Here is a 21,185-nt window from a genome sequence, read left to right on the forward strand (position 1 = left end):
GGATCATATTTAGCTGATATTTTTTGTACATATATCAGTTTACAGTATTTTTTTATTTTATTAGATTGTATTTAATTCAATTATTGTCTTTTATTTTATTTCCTTTTTTTATTTAATTTTGTTTTAATAATTTGCAGCGTCCGTCTGGCAGTTTACGTCATCTGTTGCATTTTTTTCAACACAATATTTTGTACATTTGGGTCAGGATGTGTTATAAAAAAAATATTAAAGCACACTACAAAAAATAAGCAATTGGGACCAAAGCAGGTCTGTTTACCAAAGTCGAGATTTAAGTAAAAATTTTACCTGTAAATTTTTTTTGCTGTCAGACAGCTGGTACTGTGCATTAAGTGTGAGAGGGTCTGGGCTTTAAAAAATGTTCAAATGTTTATCTCATGTTGTAAGATGGCTTTTGAAGCACTAAGAGAACTCGCTGGTGAAAATGGAGGAGGAGGAGGAGGAGGAGGGGGGTGGCAGGGGGTAGGACGCCCTCTGAGGGCTTGTTTAGTTTGAGACGCTGCCATTGTGTTTGTTGTGGGTGGATCGGGTCTTCTGGTCTGGCTTCTGTAGAGACCCACATCAGATTAGTGCTCTCTCACTCTCTCTCTCCCTCTTTCTCTCCTCTCATCTTTCCAGCCACGTCCATCCATCTTTCATTTCAGGCCTGGCTAGCAGCCACGGGCTAGCATGTAGCGCAGAAGCCTGGACCGCAGGATCCTCCGTCATGCGCCTGATTTCTGCTAAGCATGAAGAGGAGGGGAAGCTTGCGGTGCTTTCGGGTCTGGGCAACTCGTCCCAAATCCACATCAGAATGGCGTTTAACGCAAAGCAGCTTGCTTGCAGATGAGGTTCTCCTGATGTGGAGAGTATACACACGCCGCATACACACACACGCACACGCACACACATGCTTCTTCTCTTCTGTCAGATGTGCTGGCAGTGGAGAAGCCACTCAATTCAGAAGCTGCTCTGACTCCAGACATTACAAACTACTGGCAACCACACGGTCCACATGCGCCATGCATTAGCCCTGCCGCACTGTTTTTCTTCTGCTGTGTGTGTGTGTGTGTGTGTGTGTGTGTATGACAGAAGGACGGAAGAGGTTAGAACACCCATAAAATAAAGGAGAATACACACCAGCTCATCCAAACTCACTTACCATGGCAGGTGTGTGTGTGTGTTTGTGTACTCACTGGGTACTCTGTAGAGGAGTGCCTTTGGGATAAGGGGTGAGATGCTCGTCACTGGGCTCCCCCTTGGTGAAGGACGAGATCCACTCAAAAAGTCTTGCTCTTAAAAACGGAAGGAATTGATCAAAACCCAGAAGAGTTACCCCCCCCACACACACACACACCTTGGTCACCATTGTCTTTCCCCACCCGTCTTCCTGTGCTACTTTTTACATACATACCTTAATCCCATCTGAATTAAACAACTGCACATTTACTCCAAGCACACACACGGCTAAACTAGCATGTATGTGTAAGGTACCTTACAGTCACGCCACATGTACAAGAACTTGCCCGAGCATCAAATATTAAGTTAACCCAGGGGCACTTTACACCAGCACGTCAAATAAGGCTGTGACGGCGCTGCCTATGAAATATTAGTGCAAGCAAACAAAACATGCACTTATAAGATACAGACCTTTCGACAGCGTGCCACGTACTCACAGGACGTGCTTCAACTGTGCTATTCATATCACACTCCAGATGTGCTTTTTATTACCCCCTCAGCATTTTTGTTCAAACTTCCATTTGGTCCATTTGGTTAATATTTCAGGGTTGCGAGCTTCACAATACACACAGACACACACACAAACTTTGATATGAAATATTTATAACATAACGACTCTCGATATTTCGGATACGATGCAGTGGTTAATGTTCAGGAAGCGCTTTTATCTTGGCCAGGGTCACATCTTTCGAAACACAAGAGCGTAAGGTGGAAATGAAGGCTCAACAGGAACAAAATAAACACATCGTGAGCTAATTTAAAAGCCATTTTTAAAATGTTTTATGTACCGGAGTATCATCAGTCATCTTTAATTTTTTCCTCATCCAACAACGGGTAGCCCCGCCCCTTTTTCTGCTACGTAAGCAAGGCTGTGAGGGTTGAATGCATTAAATGTCCATCGTTTCATCCATCGATATCCATCGATGTCCATCGATAAACTTCATCCAAAGATGAAGTTTATCATCTTTTTCTTGAAATTTTCAGTGTGAACAAACTACTCAAAATATTTGTACGAATTCATAAAAATGTGTAGAATAGTGCATCAGTACGCAATTTGGGACACACCTCCAGAGAAAAATGACAATATACCGTAAAGCCTATGTCTACCCTGGATCATTAGGTGCATTAGAAGTCTTTTCACTCACCTGTCTCTCTTTGGAGTGTGCATGGAGTTCTGTCCATTTGACAATGGATGATGGGGGATCTGAGGTGAGACTTTGGAGGCCGTGTATGAGGTAGTGTTGGAGCTGTTGGTGCTCAGGTCGAGCCCTTCGTGCTTGATGGGCTCATCTGCGTTCTGCACGCTCGCCACATCCTTCCACAGCTGCTGCAGGTCCGTGGGACACATGGCTGTGTGGATAAAAAGAAAGAAAGAGAGAGATAGAGAGCGAGCGACATAGAGAGAGAGAGAGAGAGATCTGTTAAAGATGAAAATGATCTAAACTTCTAGAAACATGCCTCCAATATGACTGAAAATACTAAACTGAGCTTGGAAGAAAGGAAGATCTACATTCCATACTTTGGATTTTATCATATTTTTTTCAATGAATACAAACTTTCAAGCATTTTTTCTCTGAACTCTTAACTTGATATCGCTCTTTCATTTCAGACGGAGGAAAAAAAAAGAAACATTTTGATCACATTTCTATTTGCGAAATATATTTAATATGGCTGAATGCTCTAGCCTTGGTAAATGATCATAAATGCTTTTCACATCAACAACACAGTGATTAAATATCTGTTAAATACGATCCTTTTTTTTTTGAGCACCAGCTCCTGTAGCACAGAGCCGCAGCAGCAGCCACAGGTGTGTGTGAAAGTGCCTGTGTCACAAACGATCGAGACATCTCGTCTTTTTATCGCCTCCTCCCCCCGGCTCTGGCTTGAACCTGTGCCAGTTGGCACGGAGCGTCTCTGCTGGTACATCACAAAGCCTGGCAGCATGTTGACATTAGTGTGGCAAACCCCGTAAAACGCCAGGGAGTTGTTAACATCCTGGGAGGGCATGAGTAAAAAAAAAAAGGAGGAGAAGAGGAGGAGAAGTGGAAGCCCACTGGAACGGTCAATTTCGCCATATTTTTGTTCGTTTTCAACCGTTTCCACAATTCTCCCGGCCGTCCCTATTTGTAATTAAGGCTGTCCCGACCAACTTGTCACTGTCAGTGTTAATCTTGTCAGGGTACTCTCTTGGCACTTTCCTCATTTTTTTGCAGTGGCCTTTTTGAAAACCTGATGAATTCTGAGTTGTTTTTCTTCCTCTTACATTTTCTCTGCTTTTCTCTCGTTAACAGAGGAGGTAGTTGCTGAGGCGGATTGGGGGGAGTGTAGAAAGTCAGGGAAAGAAGAGGAAGGGGGAGTTAATTCCATCATGCACACACACACACACACACACACCATAGCATGTCTGGCTCAAGCTGTTCCTGAAAACCCACAGCCTGCTCCGCTATCACATATGGCAGGAACTTAATAGCAATCCAAATATTATGTCTGGTGCGTCGGCATTCCTGTCTCGGGCCGCGCCAAAACAAAGCGAATGATGGACGGCCGCACTTGCAGCTCCGGCCTGTTGTTCGGCTCCATCTTTCGGGGGGAAGCGAGTCGCGGGGGCATGGAGGAGCCGCTGAGCGCTACAAATCGTGGACAGAACATGCAGTGAGTGAGAACGAGAGACGGGGCCAAAGTGAAAACTGGCAGCTGTACCAAAATGAAAGAACAGCCAGAGAGTGTTGGAGCAGATCCGGGTGGAGACGGAATGGTCTACCTACAGTGAAGTGTTTTTGTTTCTCACTTTCTCCCGAACACACATGCACGAAGGGCCAGGTGGGGCATTTCCTCTGTGGCTAGACTTCAGCACTTTCCCCAAATGTCCACAGCCACCCCTCCTCAAACAAATATGCACACACACACACACACACACACACACACGCATGCACTTCCACTCCGAGACCACCGACCTAAGCACCCAAGAGAAGCCCATGCAATTCCAGAAATTTCCCTGAAAGAGTAGCATATGGTAGTATTTTGCTTTCTTATGACAATAAGAAGGCTTAAATATGACTTACTTACACGCTTTTTTTTTATATATATATAATAACATGGCTGTTGCTTCTGATTAATACATACAGTTGGGCGCCAGCGGTGGTGTAGAGGCCCGGGATGACAGACTGTACTTTCGTCCACTTATAAAAGGTATTAAATCTTTCTCTCTTGGCTGACCTGTAGAGATCTGGACAGCTTTTACGCTCCACCTCCAACTAAGAACAATGCAAATGGTCTGAATGTGAGGGATGAGGTGCAGAAAAAAGTTTTCGGGAAAGAAAGTGCTTTGTCGGAACATTTATGGCAGAATGTGGTAGCACCAAATAGTGTTTGGTCATCTTTTGTTGAAAGTTGCTTTTGGTTAATTTAAAAAAAACAAAAAAAAAAAACCCTGCACTGCCAGGTGTCGCTGCCACCCGTGGACCAGAGGACAAAATCCTTTTTAATGGGGCCCAGCAAGAGCGGCATGAAGAATGTACACGGTTGGCTGCCTGCTTTTAATGGAAGGCCTCTTATCAGGGCGGGATTGAGGGGGAATTCCGTGTGCTGTGGAAGGAGCTTCGACTTTATTGTTCCTTGATGATGTCAGCAAGAGAGGTGAGCATGACTAGATGAGCGCCAAGGCCAAAAGTTTGCTGTTGGTCATAAAAGCTGTTGGTCTCAACCCCTCCATCCTTCCACCAGACGCGTTTCCAAAGAACAGGCGTCTCCGTATGTGTATTTATGTGTGTATATATACATATGTGTGTGCGTGCTGTTCTGCTACATTGCGTGTGTTACGGACGCCACTCGGGGCAGCGATCTTAAGTTACGTAAATAATCAGAGACGTCAAGGGCAATGAGAGCGGATGAAAGTCGAGTGCAGTAAATAGGTTCATTTCGGAGGCCCTGTTTTACTGTAAAAACTCAACAAGCCTCCTTGTTGGTTCATTTCTCCAGGAATACAGTGTGTATGTGTGTGTGTGTGTGTGTTGTTACCCAAGCCGCTATCTCGATGAGGCTAAGTGAAAATAAAGGATGCAGAAAAACATCTCGAGCTCACCGAAGGCCTCATTTCCTCTGGCTGCTGCCAGACACACGCACAATTCTCCACAGAGACCAGCAAATTTTGTGGTATATTTACCTATTATCCAAATGACTGCCTTCCCCAACTAACAATCACGCATGTCTTTTATCTTTTTACAAGCTGATTACGTTAACAAGCTTCATATGTGGCTCGGCAGCATGTCCACGGCTGTGGTTTTGCTCCGGGGGGGTAGGTTGGTGGTTGTGTGTGTGTGTGTGTGTGATGGTTGATGGAAGAATGGATGGGGGGAGAGGGGTGGGTTTCGATGTCATCCATCTCAGGCTAATAGATTGAGACGATTAGAGTGAGAGGCCCTGTTTTATGGCTAGCATTATTAGGGTTCAGCACTGTGCATGCTCATGTTTATGGCAGGAGGTCAGCTGGTGTGTGTGTGTGTGTGTCTGTGTGTGTGTGTATACAGAAGGCCAGCGCTATTTAATGTTCGGCACCGTGCACGTGTTTATGGCAAAGGGTCGAGTTCTGCAGAAATCGGCTGGCCCGGGTCTGCGCTGACCATCTGGACCAGTGGAAGGCTAAGAATATGCAGAATACACACGCTGTGTTTATTTAGCCTGCTGTATTTTACTCCTGGGCTGGGGTGAGTGTGTGCGGTGAGTCTTTGCTTTAATAATCATTTCTGGAGGAGTGTGTGGCATCCCAGAGACTGGGAGGTGAGATGGTGGAAGTGGAGGAAAAGAGAGAGAGAGAGAGAGAGAGAGAGAGAGAAGAGAGAGAGAGAGCATCTGGACCAGAAAGCCAGAGAATTACAGTAGTGTTTCACCTCAAAAATTAGACACAACTTCTCCATTTTTTTTCTCTCATTTTTTTCCATATCTTTTATTTTTTATTTTTGGTATTTTAGCTCATTTTACTTTACTGTTTTATTTTATTTTAGTTTATTTTGTTTTATTTTAAAACTTAATACATTCTAAAATTTTCCAATGATTAATCGACATTAATTATGTGATCCACTATGGGATATTTTTTATACATGTAGTTTTATAAATAAGTAGAAATTCCTTGTATATTAAATCATAAGTATATTATTTATGTTGCACTCTATTAAGCTGGGGTTTCTGATGCTTGGAACTGTACATGAAGCTTGAGTATTTCAATTTTATTTTTTTTTAGTTATTCTTTTTCGATAACTCCTTTAGCCTGGTCAGGTCAGGGTCAGGGTCAAGGTCAGGGTCAGGGATGATCTGAAGAGACTCTATCCTGGTAAGACATGCTGTAAAATAGGAACACACACTGGATCCAGTCTAATGCAGGTCGCCATGGAGATACACATCCAAACCTATGGGGCAATTTAGAATTTCCAGTTCAACTGGGAGGAAACCGGAAAGCTCAGGGGTTTGAGCGAGGCTGTGGAAAACTATGAAATGAACCTGAGCTTGGAATCACCCCGGAGATTGTAGAAGCATGAGACTCTACACTCTGTGCCATCTGGGAAGTGGAAACTGACTGGAGGAAGTGGAAAGTTCTAGACTTATAATTGATTTTTCATCATCCTTCACAATCGATGCATGCAATCTTTGGTGTCCTGTTTTCTTTTTAAAGCCCATAACCAAAACCAAGAAACAGTACTGCAGCCAAAATGTAAACATAACAGTGTCAAAGAAAAGTGAGTGTGTACCTTGCTGCAGGCTCTGGATGGGGACTTGACCAGGTTGTATTCCGACAAGGCCTTGCCTCTGAAGGTTGAGAATGTGCTGCTGCTGCAGCTGCTGCATCTGGATCAGCTGCTGCTGGAACGCCAGCTGTTTGCTGCCCAACTGCTGCTGCTGAAGAGGGAAAAAGTTAGAAACGTGTTAAAATATCACTGAGATGGAAAAAGAGAGAAAGAGAGAGTAAGGAAGAATAGTTGAGTAGAGTGGCAGGACGGGGATGGGAGTGGACACACAGCAGACACTCATTTGCTTTTATAAGCCTGCAAACCTCGTGTTTAGATAAGACACATCCTGGAATAGAAAGATTTTTCCCCTTTGGTCATCACTGCGCTTCCTGAAGTGATGGAAATCGAGTGCGTGGCTAAAAGAGCAGGATTGTGTGTTTCCTCAACCTGGCTCTGCTAGTCAAAGTTTGTCTAGAGTTGGTGAAGATAATAGTCGATGTGAGATTGACGAGACCATGTGGACTTGAAAACACACACACACTCCCTGCAGCATGTTCAGCAATCTGTTAGCATGCGGCCGCTACGCAAATTAACACGGCAATAAACAATGACAAACAACATCTGTGTGTGATGTTAAGTGCGGTTACAAATTACGTGACATCAGATGTCTAATGTTTTATGATAAGGCACGATTCCACTCTTGCCACACTTTAAAAAAAAGGAGTAAGAGAGACTCAGTTTAAGGAATATACCAGAATTAAAAGTGTTAAAAGACTTAAACTATAATTTAGCCCTCCCAAAAAAGGAGAGGGGAGAGGAGAAGAGAAGAGAAGAGAAGAGAAGAGAAGAGAAGAGAAGAGAAGAGAAGAGAAGAGAAGAGGAGAAGACAGGAGAGGAGAAGAAAGTATAGGAGAAGAGAGGAAAAAAAGGAAGTCGAGAGAGTTATCCCATTCGTTATCAGAGCTATGACATGAGGGCTGGAACGGCAGGAAGAGAGCGCGGCTTCTTGGCTTCATCAAAGGCACGCAGGCAGTTTATTTGAAGCATCTCAGATCTCTAGATCTAGAGCTAGAGAGTGCACACACACACACACACACACAGTTTATCTATCTCTGGCATGGTGAAGTGAAAGTTAAGGAAGCCAGGACGAATATATGTATGCATATGTGTGTGTGTGTGTGTGTGTGTGTGCAAGCTATTTTAAATCTTTGTGGAGGCCGAATGTCCCCATAAGAATAGAAATACTTGACAAGTTCGACCTTGCAGGGACATTTAGCTGATCCCAAGTTTTTTTTCAGTTACGGAAAAAAATCTGATTTAATGCCAAATAAAGAAAATACATTAATTAAGTTACAATAGTTAAGGTTAGTCACGGCATTAATTAGCTGTATTCGCAATAACGTCAGTGGACAGTCCTTACAAGGATAGTGAGACGAACTTTTGTGTGTGTGTGTGTGTGTGTGTGTGTCCAGGGGTAAGGGTGAGCACCACAGACTACATGGCATGTGCTGATAATGTCAGGCAGTGTCGCCGTGATAAATGTCCCCCTTCCTGAACAGCTTTTCCAACGAGACGCTTTTTGATGTCCCCCCAATGCGAGATGGACCTTATCACACACCAGATAACAGAGAACAAGAGCTAGACTGGAGAGGGATTAAAAAAACACAGCAAGAAAAAGACAGAAAAATAAATAAATAACCAAAAAAATTTTGAGAGGAGAAAAGAAAGAAAAAAAAAACAGACTTGTTGGGTCAAGTTTATCAGCCAAGGCTAAAATCAGCCAAAACACTACTGCACTCATGGTCTGAGACTTCGAAACAAATCTAAGGCTAATAGATTGCAGATTGCGCATGGATCCTGTGCTATTAGCTACAGATCACAGTCAGATTGTGTGCTATTAGCCTTAGATCACATTCGGACCAGGCCGTTATTAGCCGGGGATCATATTCAGACTGAGCGCTATTAGCTTTAAATCAGGTTTGGATCGTTTGCTATTAACTACACATCACTTTTGGATTGTGTGTCATTAGCTACAGATCATGTCTGGATTATGGACCGTTGCAGGGCTATTCGGTTTGTTTCTGGCAGGTGGGCTACATTAAAACCCATATGGGACATATTTCTATGTGCACAGAGTTGGATGCAAAAGTTTGCACACCCTTACATCAAAAAGGCCCACGCACTAAAACTAATACGAGCTACACGAGAAAAATTGAACATTTCTGACGTTTATTCGCTTTCCGTCGAAGGATATTTTCCGACTGCTTTATCGTCCTCTGCTCTATGTCGGGTTTCGTTTCTCTCCCTATTATTCTTTCAGCCTTTTGTAGTGTGGATTAGAGATCCAGTTTTTTAATTATGCACACTGTGGTCATTGTCTTGAATACTTAGAGCATTATTTCCTGCTTTTGAGAATAGTCATGTGACTCTTACAGTCTACTTACGAGATTGTCAGACGGTTGTTCCTGGAGATAAAAAATAAATAGAATTGCAGACAAGTTCTGTAATATTTACTACAAATGGATTCAGCTTGTGATCAGATACCATCATCAATTAATCGATGATTATTTACATTTACAGCATTTTGGCAGATGCCCTTATACAGGACGACTTACATTTTATCTCATTTTTATGCAACTTAGCAATTGAGGGTTAAGGGCCTTGCTCAGGGACCCAGCAGTGGCAGTTTGGTGGACCTGGGATTCAAACTCACAACCTTCTGATCAATAGTCAAACGCCTTAACCACTAAGATACATAGAGAGATAGATATATTAGGCGAAAGGCAGGGGTACACTCTGGACAGGTCACCAGTCCATCACAGGGCCACATATAGACAGACAACCACACACACTCACACTCAATCCGACGGGCAATTTAGAATTACCAATCAACCTTATGTTTTTGGACTGTGGGAGGAAACTGGAGTACCCGGAGTAAAAGCTTCTTCTTGCTGTCAGACAACAGTGCTAACCACTAAGCCAATGTGCTGCCCAAGTTATATATTTGTTTTCCATAATTACACATTTAATAGAATAAGATCAATTTGTTTGTGATTTTATGCAGCGATGGACCATGTAACTATGTGACACTATATGGATGTTACACCTGCTTCATATCTGTAGAACAAAATGGAGACAGAAGTGACAGAAGCGAGGACAAAAACCTGCTTCTAAACAACTCCTGGAAGAAATTAGTAAAAACCCAGGCTTCTCACTTCCAATTATTTTCTCACTCCTACTCTGTCCATCCATCTCCCCCTTCATCTCCCTGTCCATATCCTTCACTCTCTCCCTCTCTCCTCCTCCTCCCTCTGTTCTTTTTTTTCCCTCCCTGGCTCGGTCTCCTGGGACACGGTTCGAGTTCTTTAACACATTGTGTCTGCGCACTGTTTACATTAGATGCACTCGAGTGGCCAAAGCTAGCGGAGAAGTGCGCCTGTCAGCTTGATTTATGAGCACATCAAGCAGAGTTTGGGCACGCCAGCTACGACTGACAGGCCCACTTCATTAGGCTGACTCCGGGCTGACTCTGTGGCCTGAGCGTCAAACGCGCACACACACACACACACACACACAAGCAGAGAGACAGGCAGAGAGTGAGAGAGAGAGAGAGAGAGAGAGAGAAACACAAGCAAGAAAAAGTTTCAAATACCAGAATTGACAAACGTGAGTGGTAACTGTCTCGCACCCGTTCTCTCTTGTGATCTCTCACCTCATGCACATGCCGCTACCCTGACAAGCAATTACAGCTTGCTTTGCTGAGACGGAGCATGGACTTCAGGCTTCTATACATTTTTTTTTTTTTTAAATGCATTTTCGAGTCTTGAGTTTTAAGTGGCCCTGTCAGAACTTTGACAGTCTTTCTTTTTGCGCCTTTGATGCGACTATGCAAAGCTGAAAGAAAAGCACCCGAGTCGAATGATTATAATCTACTATTTTTATTCATGTATTGTGCGCTGAAGAGGAATGTCTATGTGCGCTGTGTTGTTAGGAACTGAACAGTGGTGTGTATTGATACGACTGAAGGTAATGTAATGTATTGATATGACCGAAGGTGTACAGAAGTAGTATGCGGTGTGTGTTTGTGTGATAAATGCGGACGCTGAGACGATTTCTGCGATCTGAACGCATGTATAAATATATAAGTGTAAATGAATACTCTTTACTGATTCTATTTATTAGCATAAGGTAATATGACAGAATTTCTATAAATAAAATGGCATATTTATTAGTTTTTACAACCTTTTCTGATAAAGCTAGCTAACATCAGTTAACCTGACGGAATTTCTGAGAGGATTTTTAAGTATTATTCAGAAATCTTCACAGTTCATTGCTCCTCACTAACCGGCTAACTAATATTAGCTAACCTGACAGGATTTTGAGAGGATTTTTAAGTATTATTCAGAAATCTGCTAATGCTAACTGCTAATGAGTTTTGGCTAGATAGTATGAGCTGAACAGACACAAATGCTGAGAGGGTTTATTTATTTATTTGTTTTTTGGTATTTTTATAAATGTTTAGAATTTTATGCTAATACATGTTGGCTAAGCCTCACAAGCTAACCTGGCAAGATTTCTGAAAGACGTTCTTGAGTTATTTCCGTGCAGACTAGCTAATATGAGCTAACATGACAGGATTTCCGAGAGGATTTTTAGTTTTAATAAAATAAATGTTCAGAATCCTCTCTGCTACTGAGATCTGTCTAGCTAACACAAGCTAACCTGATATAAGGAGTTCTGATGAGATTTCTAATGCTAGCCAGCTAACTAACACACCGACAAATTTTCTGTTATTCAAAACACTAGCTAGACAAAAAAAATGAGCTAAAAACAAACAGAAGCTCTGAAACCTCACCTACATACAGTTTATCTATGAGTATTTAAAAATATATTTGTAGGTGTGTTAGTTAGCTGGCTAGCATTAGAAATCTCATCAGGTTAACTTGCGTTAGCTAGACAGATCTCAGTAGCAGAGAGGATTCTGAACTTTCATGAAAATAACTTAAAAACCCTCTTAGAAATCCTGTCAGATTCACTTTTTTATATATAATACAGGCCTGGGCTTTTCATGAGTAGCTTTTTTTTTGCACTTTCTTGCTGGAGCACCTCTTGTGTAGTCAAGCATGGGCACTGCTACTCCCTGGGGCGCCCTCTGCATGCTCAACACACACATACACAACATACACACACACACACACGCAAACCCCAACCCGGTCTGGACATGCATCCACCCTACACACCCCGTGTTCTCCTTACAACCTACATCTGTTCAAGCAATGCTGTGTATTCTGACAGCCCCCCCAAACCTATAGCGTGTGTGTGTGTGTATACGTGTCACTGCTATGCATTTCTATCAGTCAGTGTGTGTTTGTGCTTAGATACCTTGTTGAGCATTTGCCACGCATATGTTCCATCAGTCATGATGTCTGGGCTGCATCTAACAGGTCTTAATCCCTCTTTGCTATTATCTCAATAGCTTGTTAAATCTCCCTCTATCTCTCTCTTGCTTCAACGCTTTCCTTCTACAACACTTATATATATACTTATATATATATATATATATATATATATATACATACACCCATCATCGAAAAGTTCATGCAATGAAATCTATTTGCATTCTGATGTGATGGCTGCTCACACACACACACACACACACAAACACACACACGCCAGAAAAAAAAGGAAAGAGAGAGAGAGAGTAAAATTCTTTTCAGCTTCTGTAACTGTTTTTCTTCTCTCTGCAGAGTTGACCAAACAAATCTTCCCACCCACCCACACCTCTGCAGCTCCTCTCAGAACAAATGTTAGGAACCATATCGTCGTCGCACAACCTCTAAAACCTGTCAATCCTGACCATATTTGCATCCGATTTGGGTCTCTGGTAGGCAACACACTAATTCAAATGAAAAATGGCCTTGCTGAACCTGGTCATATTCATAGCTGCTGCTGCTTTTATTTCACTGAAGAGATTTTTATTTTTATTTTTATTTTTTTACATTTTTGTGGATGTATCTTGTAGGTTTGCAGAATTTTGGAATTCACTGAATTTAGTTTTTGTTAAGCCATTAATGATTGTGAACTGGTTCAATAATTTATACATGTTTCATGAATAAATAAATGTTAAATTCAAATAAAAATATTTAAAAAAAAATTTAAATAAAAAATAAAATAAAATAAAATAAAATAAAATAAAATAAAATAAAATAAAATAAAATAAAATAAAATTAAATTAAATTAAAAATCTGCACTATTTTCCATTTAACATTTTCCTAAAAGTGGAGAATAAATCTGAATTAAAGTGTGCTTAATTTTATGTAACACGAAACTAAAACTACCCATTTTATTCAGTCACATCGATGCAGCAGCGAGCAGCAAAATAAAAGAATGTGATGCGTATAAAAGGGAAATAAATAAGAAACAAAAAGATCATTTTAGTCCGAGTCACATGATCACAATCTGATATTTATACTCACCACCTGTGCAAATATACACACACAGAGACCAGCAAAGGGATCTCCAAACATGGGAAGTGGTTTGTGTGTCTATTTTCAGATTCATAATTGTATGGCTATGAAAGTGAAAAGGGATGGTGTGGGTCAATGAGAATCCCATTGCAAGTGAACAGAACTATTATAACAAAACTTTTTTTTATGTGTTTGTGTGTTTAATTGAGAGAAAGGGTGAGAGAAATAGAAAAATAAAGAAATACAGACAGACGGTCGGGTGTTCAGATTTCATTTGCGCGTTGGATTAGTGTCGATCTCCGAATCCTTTGTTGTGCTACGGCTGGATCCTGCGTGTTCCCACTCACCTTCATTAACCAAAGCGGGCCTTCTCCTTTCACGCTGCCTCCACGGACAATTAAAGAGCTCTACAGCTTCGCCAGAGAGCCGTAATAGGGATTTTCCACTAGGCTTAGCAAGCGACGACTTGTAAATTAATACTTAACGAGTATTAGCAATAAGACCTTGCCGAGGTTTGGAGAACGGCTTAGCGTTTTTTTGAGGGGGGAAAAAAATAATAATACAAATCCATACTCCCCTGATGTCTTAAGATGTGTTTAGATCACAGATGAAGCTAAGCTGATGAGGAGAGAATGGAGTCGTAGAACGCTTGTGATCCTTTTGCTTCCTGATGATTAAAGAAACACTCTCTAGACTGCGTGATGATGACTGCTAGCGCTCCTCTGATTATTCCGATTACTCTCAGTTATCGGCGATGTTAATATCCAAACGCTAAACTAGCCCTTGGAGTGTGCTAAGGTATTTGCTAGCCATGAAGGAGTGAAGTGAGTAAGGGGTTAGTCGAGAGAGCTCACCTCTTTGGCCTGCTTCCCTGCTTGCTGCTGTTGGCTGAGAAGCTGGAGATGCAGCTGTTCCTGCTGTTTCTTATAGTACTCCTGCAACTGAAAAGAGACAAGAGAGAAAAACAGAGTGAGATGAAACCAGAGAGTCTTCAGAGTAACCAGAGCGTTATTTTTAAAGCTGTTCTTCAGAGTAGATCACACACATGGGAATTTATATAGATATCCTTGTATCTATGGTGCTGTATATCTATATTATCAGTATTCACAGAGTTCCGTAGGATTAAAGCTGCCTTAAATAACTTTTTTACTTAAGAATTAAAGTAGCGTATTACAAACATATCATGAGCATCATGGATCTAGATCAAGCAGAACGGGACTGACTCGACAAAAGACTAGGTCTACTAAAAGCTGACTCGGTTAAAACCTGAATCTTCAAAGAATTTACTCTACCTAAAGCTGACTCGACTCTACTGAAAGCTGACTCTAAAAAAATGAACTCTCCCCAAACCAGAATCGACTCGGCCAAAAGCTGACTCTTTAAAAAACTGACCCAAACACTGACTCGACTAAAAGCTATATCTATTCTAACAAATTTTGATCTACCCAAAGTTTCCTTTACTAAGAGCCGCCTCGAAAAACTGGCCTACGCAAGCAAAATCGGAGTTCACCAAAAGCTGCCTGTAAAACTGACCAAAAATCTGACCCAACCAAAAACTGCCTCTCAAAACTGACCAAAAATCTGACTCAGTCAAAAGCTGCCTCTCAAAACTGACCAAAAATCTGACTCAATCAAAAGCTGTCACTCGAAACTGACCCACAATCTGACTCAATCAAAAGCTGCCTCTCAAAACTAACCCAAAATCTGACTCAATCAAAAGCTGTCTCTCGAAACTGACCCACAATCTGACTCAATCAAAAGCTGTCTCTCGAAACTGACCCACAATCTGACTCAATCAAAAGCTGTCTCTCGAAACTGACCCACAATCTGACTCAATCAAAAGCTGTCTCTCGAAACTGACCCATAATCTGACTCAATCAAAAGCTGTCTCTTAAAACTGAGCCAAAATCTGACTCAACCAAAAACTGCCTCTCAAAACTGACCAAAAATCTGACTCAATCAAAAAGCTGCCTCTCAAAACTGACACAAAATCTGACTCAATCAAAAACTGCCTCTCAAAACTGACCCAAATTCCGACTCAGTCAAAAGCTGCCTCTCAAAACTGACCCAAAATCTGACTCAACCAAAAGCTGCCTCTAAAAACTGACCTAAACAAGCAAAATCTGACTCAATCAAAGATGCCTCTAATAACTGAGCCAAAATCTGACCCAACCAAAAGCTGCCTCTAAAAACTGATCCCACACAAGCAAAATCTGACTCAACCAAAAGCTAGCTCTAAAAACTGACCTAAACAAGCGAAATCTGACTCAACCAAAGTTGCCTCTGTAAAAACTGAGCCAAAATCTGGCTCAGTCAAAAGATGCCTCTAAAAACTGACCCAAAATCTGATTTAACCAAAATGTGCCTCTAAAAACTGACCCCAAATCTAACTCAATCAAAATCTGCCTCTAAAAACTGACTCCACACAAGCAAAATCCACAAAATATTTATCTACCAAATTTTCTATCAAATGCTGTCTCTAACAAAATGGTAGCTTTTGTTATATGACCAAGAAGCTGACTCTACCAACCAGTGATGACTTCTTCAAAACTTTGACTCTAACAAAAAGCTGACTTGGCTCTACCAAAGGCTGACTCTTCATGGCAAAATGTTAACTCAGAAAGAAGCTGACTCTGTCCTACTGTTTTATTACCATCATCCTACAGCTGTGTTTTGATTTATTTTGTTAGTATCAGACCTCCACTCATCTATTATCAATTAATCATCTGGTTTAAGAGTCATCTTGCTACACCTCCTTCTCCTAATGCTGATGATTCAGCTAAATTAGTCTTACACTTGCTAATATTATTATTATTATTATTTCTTACTAAAAATATATTTTTTTTTCTTCTAGCTCTGTAACACTGATAATGTGCAAATGAATGCACACGGGCTAGTGGTGCACAGTATAACTGACTTTATGAAAATTTTCTCCTTGCAGTAACCCTTTTCCACCAGAGGGGGCTCCAAATCCACAACACTGCTTTAAATCATTCAAATAGGAGGAAAAAAAGGAAAAAGGAAAAGAATATATATATATATATATATATAATACTACAAAGCACAACATGAGTATAACAAGGACGCTTAAAAAAATTTCAAAACACAACTAGGTAAATCTGTAAAGTTTACCAAGGTGATCAAGATCAAGACCAATTCATAAAAAAATGTAAAAAAATTTTTTATATTTAAATAATAATATAAATAATATGGGTCAAATATATATATATATATATATATATATATATATATATATATATATATATATATATATAAATATAATATATATTATATTTATATAAATACAAATATAAATAAAATAAAATAAAGCTCTCCTCTCTATACAAGACATGGCTTGAGCAGGAAAAACTGTGACCAAGGATGCTGTTCACAACTGATGAGTTCACAACTAATTCACACTAAAGAATTATAGTATTCTGTGGAAAAAAAAAAATAAAAAAAAAAATAATAATAATAATAAATTCAAATGAAAATTAAAAAATACACAATACAAGAACCCTGGAGTAAAGATTCTCTGATACAGGAATAAAGTGGTCACATCTGCTAGCTAAGAGGTAATAAAGCCTAAAAAAACCTTTGCATCCTCATCCATACTTCTTCTCATTCAAAATTTTCAGTTTTTCAGTAAAAATAAGCGCTCCATAACGTTTCAAGGGAACCTGTAAATTTTGCTGCAACGTGGCTCGCTTGACAACACACAGACAGGCCCGGTTATTTACGACCCGCTCGGCTGTAGCACCTGTCTCGTGAAACTGTTATGGACGAGCCTCTTTTTAAGATGATCTGCGATGACTTGCTGTTTACGGCGTTTTAAACGAGTGGAATTGAGCGCTGAGGGCTGATCCGGGATGTGGGATGTTCGGAGGGTGACATACGGCAGGCTTGACTGGTGAGCAAAGGTGGTGTCATGTGTGTGATTTAAGTGTAAGTCGGTATAAATATCAACTTTCAATGACCTCACACGTGTGTGTGCGTATATACTGTGTATATTATATACACACACACACACACACAGACACATATTGTAGCCCACAGGTAACAAGCTGTGAAGCATATACACCTAGTTTCTGAGAAACCCAGCAGCATGTTTGGCCCTGGGCACGGGAGGAGGTAGTTAATATAGAACACGAAAGTGTGTTTACACGCCAGTTACTGATTTAAAGCTCAACTGAACATGACTCAGTCTTTATACACAGGTAAACACTTCTGTGTGTGTGTGTGAGTGTGTGTGTGTGTGTGTGTGTGTGTTATCGCAGGGAAACACTTTGCAGCGACACACCTTGCCAACTCAGATTACAAGCTTTCAGGAGATATGTGTGTGTCTGAGTGTGAGTGTGTGTGTGTGTGTACACACTCATGCATGTGTGTGTTTGGGGGCATTATGGTGAAGATTGTGTTTCATTCTTTCAAACAATGGAAGAGAGATAGAGAGATTGTGAAAAGCCGTGCAGGAATGTGAACGAAAATATACACACCTTTATCTACGAGGTTATTCATTAATACGGCTCCAGAAGGCATATCGAAACTTTCCGTTTTATTGCCTGATCTGATTTTTAGCATTCTGTTTTTTGGTTACAGAGGAAAAATATTGAACTCTTGATCATTTTGACTCTTTAAGAATAAAAAAGGAAAAACAGGGATGTTTTGGTTGTGCTGTATAGAAAAAAAAAAGCTTGGAAATATCAGAGAAAATGAAAAACAATGGAAGACATGAAGGAGAATGTGAAATGTGAAAGAGGATGTGTTTCCTTCGTCCGTGGTGGAGTAGTCTACAAATCAGATGTTTAGAGTTACAGCACTGTAATTTTCCATTTCACTAAAAGTGAGAAAGAGATCTTTGACGACGTTAATAAGATGTCTAGATTCCAGGGTAAATGAAACACATTTGCAAAGACATCAAACTAAATATAAAACAAAACAGGTGTATTTTTAGGGGCCAGATTAAGGCAAACAGTGACTGAGCGATAGTAGAATAATGACAGCCTTCCATCCATCCATCCATCCATCCATTTTTTGTAGCACTTATCCTATACAGGGTCTCAGGGAACCTGGAGTCTATTCCAGGATACTCAAAACTGAAGGTGAGGGACAACCTGGACAAAATGTCAGGCCATCTCACACACTCATTTACACACGACATACAATTTAGAGATGCCAATCAACCTACAACATGGTTGTGGACCAGAGGAGGAAACTGGAGAACCTGGAGGAAACCCCCGAGACACTGGAAGATCACGGAAACTCCATGCACACAGGATGGGAATCAAAGCCCCAACTATAGAGGAGTGAGAGAAACATGATCATTAAAGTCAAGCAGGATGTTCTTGTGCAGCTCTGATCGGTTTGTAACCACTGATTTGGATTAGAAAAGTATATATATTAAGGAACGTCAACTATCTAAAGACTAAAGTCCAAAAACAGAGCATCATGGGAATGCCTGAACATGGTGTGAGGCTGAAATAAGAAGAGCAGAAAAGTAAAAAGACAATAAGCTTCAGATTTTTTCTGGCTGTAATTAATGTGGAATAAGGAATTTAATAGACCTTGACAAGGTTAAGTGGATGGTCTAAATGAAAAAGAATGACTTTTCAGACCTGTCACCATTACACATTTTCCCCTCACGTGATCTTCACGAAAATGTGATAAGATATGTGGGTATTTATTTATGCTCAAAGTGATGGAAAGGAAAATACATAAAAAATGTTTGTTATAAAATGCGAAGACATTGCTAGGGTCAGAGGAGTATCTTGTTGCTAAGTAGTGAACAAAACACCCGGGATCTCCACCTTGAAGCCTTGAAGCTCTTGCACCATCATAGTTCCTGCATCCAGGCCAAGTGGAAGGGTGTTCACTCATCATGGCTTACTACCAGCCATCAATATGAGGGCCAACTGGCCTACAGACTTAAACTTGGCCTGGAAACCCGGGCCATAAAACTCCGACAAAGTGTCTATGCAGATAGACAAAAGTTTGCAGAAAAGATCCATGGAGCTGACCCCAATCTCCACTGTGGCCTAGACACAAACAGCGCATGAGCAGCTTCGTTGAGGAACGCGGTGCGAAAAGGCTGTATGATACTCATGGAGATAGTCGTGTCTTACGTCGTCGAGCTTTGGGCTGCCTTTAAAAAAGGAGTTATCCGGCTGAAGCTGCCGGCTGAACTCTATTTAACGCACTAGAGCCACGTCGGATCCAATATGTCGCCAATCTCTCTGGACGGAGCTAAAATTTTCTCCTCCATGCCTGGCTGGCATCGGCCCCTTCGACCATTCACCCGCTCATTACCCCCTTAATTCATGCCCGCTTGGAGCTCAGCGCTGGGGAGAATAATTAAAAGGATAATTAAGGGCTTTTTTTTAATGATTTGATTCAGTGGACCTCTTTCAAGTTAACCGCACGCCTTCGAACGCATTCACCTTAGACTCCCATTATTGTGACCTTGGCTTTCTGTAATGGTGAGAAAGACTTGGGGGGAAAAAAGGAAAAATATATATCAGCTGGGCTGTAATTAAGGGTTGGAGGGGGGAATGTAAAGGTTAACTCATGCATAAACACACTCAGACACACATTCTCAGTATGTTTAATCATATGACTACCAACATTCATATTAGAGAAAAAAAAGCGTTAGTCTACTTTTTTTTTTGCACATGCTGGGATAAGAGCAAAAACGAGCGGAGAGTATATAGAGCTCTGTTAGACAAAAAAAATGGGGAAGAATTTGGATTTCTATACACCCAGATTAAGGAGGAAGGGTGGATTAGTGGCTAGCATGTTTGCCTCACACCTTTTGAAATGTGGGTTCGATTCCCAATTGATGTTCTTCGGGTTTCCTCTGTGTTCTCTGGTTTCCTCTCCAGTCCAAAGTCATGCCTTATAGTATTACTGGCATCACTAAATTGACTAGAGTGTGTGAGGGTGTGTGATTGTGCCCTGTAAAGGGTTGGCACCTTGTCCAGGATGTCCCACAGCTTGTGTCCTGAGTCCCCTAAGATAGACTCAAATGCTATAGAAGATGGATGGATGGATGGATAAATATTCCTCCTGTTTCAATCATACTAATTTCTCAGAAGATTTTCTGCATTTTTTGTTTTATGATTAAACTGCTTTAAGACTATATACCACATTTACTACTCCAGCATATCTAAACCCAGCCTTATCGACACACATGTAATCACCATGGAGATTATTTCTATGCATTTTATTCTGCTGAAAGAGGCACAGAAAACCTATTTATTTGAAACACAGTAAGGCATGTTTAGGCACTCCAACAAAAGTTTAGGTGAAATACCTTTTTTCTGTAAATTAACCTCCGTGTATGTGTACAAATTCCAGAAACGCTTTTTATCAGGAAGATTCTGTTAACATGTATCTCCGCTCGACTTCTCATTCCAGGAAATGAGATGAAGTGGCGAACGGGAGGATGACCTCATTTCTGCGGGAGGTTAAAAGGCCGAGGGGCGGCTCTTGGGGTGAGCTAGCGGCGCTGCGTTAAATATTTGAGAGACGTGCAAGAGGTGTTTGTTCTTTCACGTCTGCCTCTGAGGGCCACGCCTTGGACCCCGGGCAACAGCGTGAGATAACGAGAGGGCTCTGAGTCGGTAAACACAGAAAGAGAGGGAGAAAGAGAGATACATATGGAAAAAGAGTGCAAGAGAGAGAGAGAGAGAGAGAGAGAGATAAAGAGCAAGAGAGAGATACAGAAAGAAAGACAAAGTGTGAGTGAGAAACAGATACACAGGAA

At 41.1% G+C, this 21,185-nt stretch overlaps 1 protein-coding gene across 3 annotated transcripts in view; it reads right to left on the reverse strand.

Moving 5' to 3' along the window:
- The window catches only part of foxp4 (forkhead box P4), a 133,771-nt gene that overhangs the window by 33,501 nt on the left and 79,085 nt on the right, over positions 1 to 21,185 (reverse strand). For 2 of the 3 annotated variants that reach the window (XM_058373174.1, XM_058373175.1), the window contains exons 5-8: positions 14,278 to 14,364; positions 6,978 to 7,125; positions 2,382 to 2,586; positions 1,194 to 1,292 (exon numbers count right to left, since the gene is read on the reverse strand). In XM_058373174.1, coding sequence (XP_058229157.1) covers positions 1,194 to 1,292; positions 2,382 to 2,586; positions 6,978 to 7,125; positions 14,278 to 14,364 — 539 coding nt within the window. The remainder of the gene's footprint in view (positions 1 to 1,193; positions 1,293 to 2,381; positions 2,587 to 6,977; positions 7,126 to 14,277; positions 14,365 to 21,185) is intronic. The other variant, XM_058373176.1, reaches the window with a different exon arrangement.

This window comes from Hemibagrus wyckioides, linkage group LG21, assembly GCF_019097595.1.
Source record: "Hemibagrus wyckioides isolate EC202008001 linkage group LG21, SWU_Hwy_1.0, whole genome shotgun sequence".
Classification (NCBI taxonomy): domain Eukaryota; kingdom Metazoa; phylum Chordata; class Actinopteri; order Siluriformes; family Bagridae; genus Hemibagrus; species Hemibagrus wyckioides.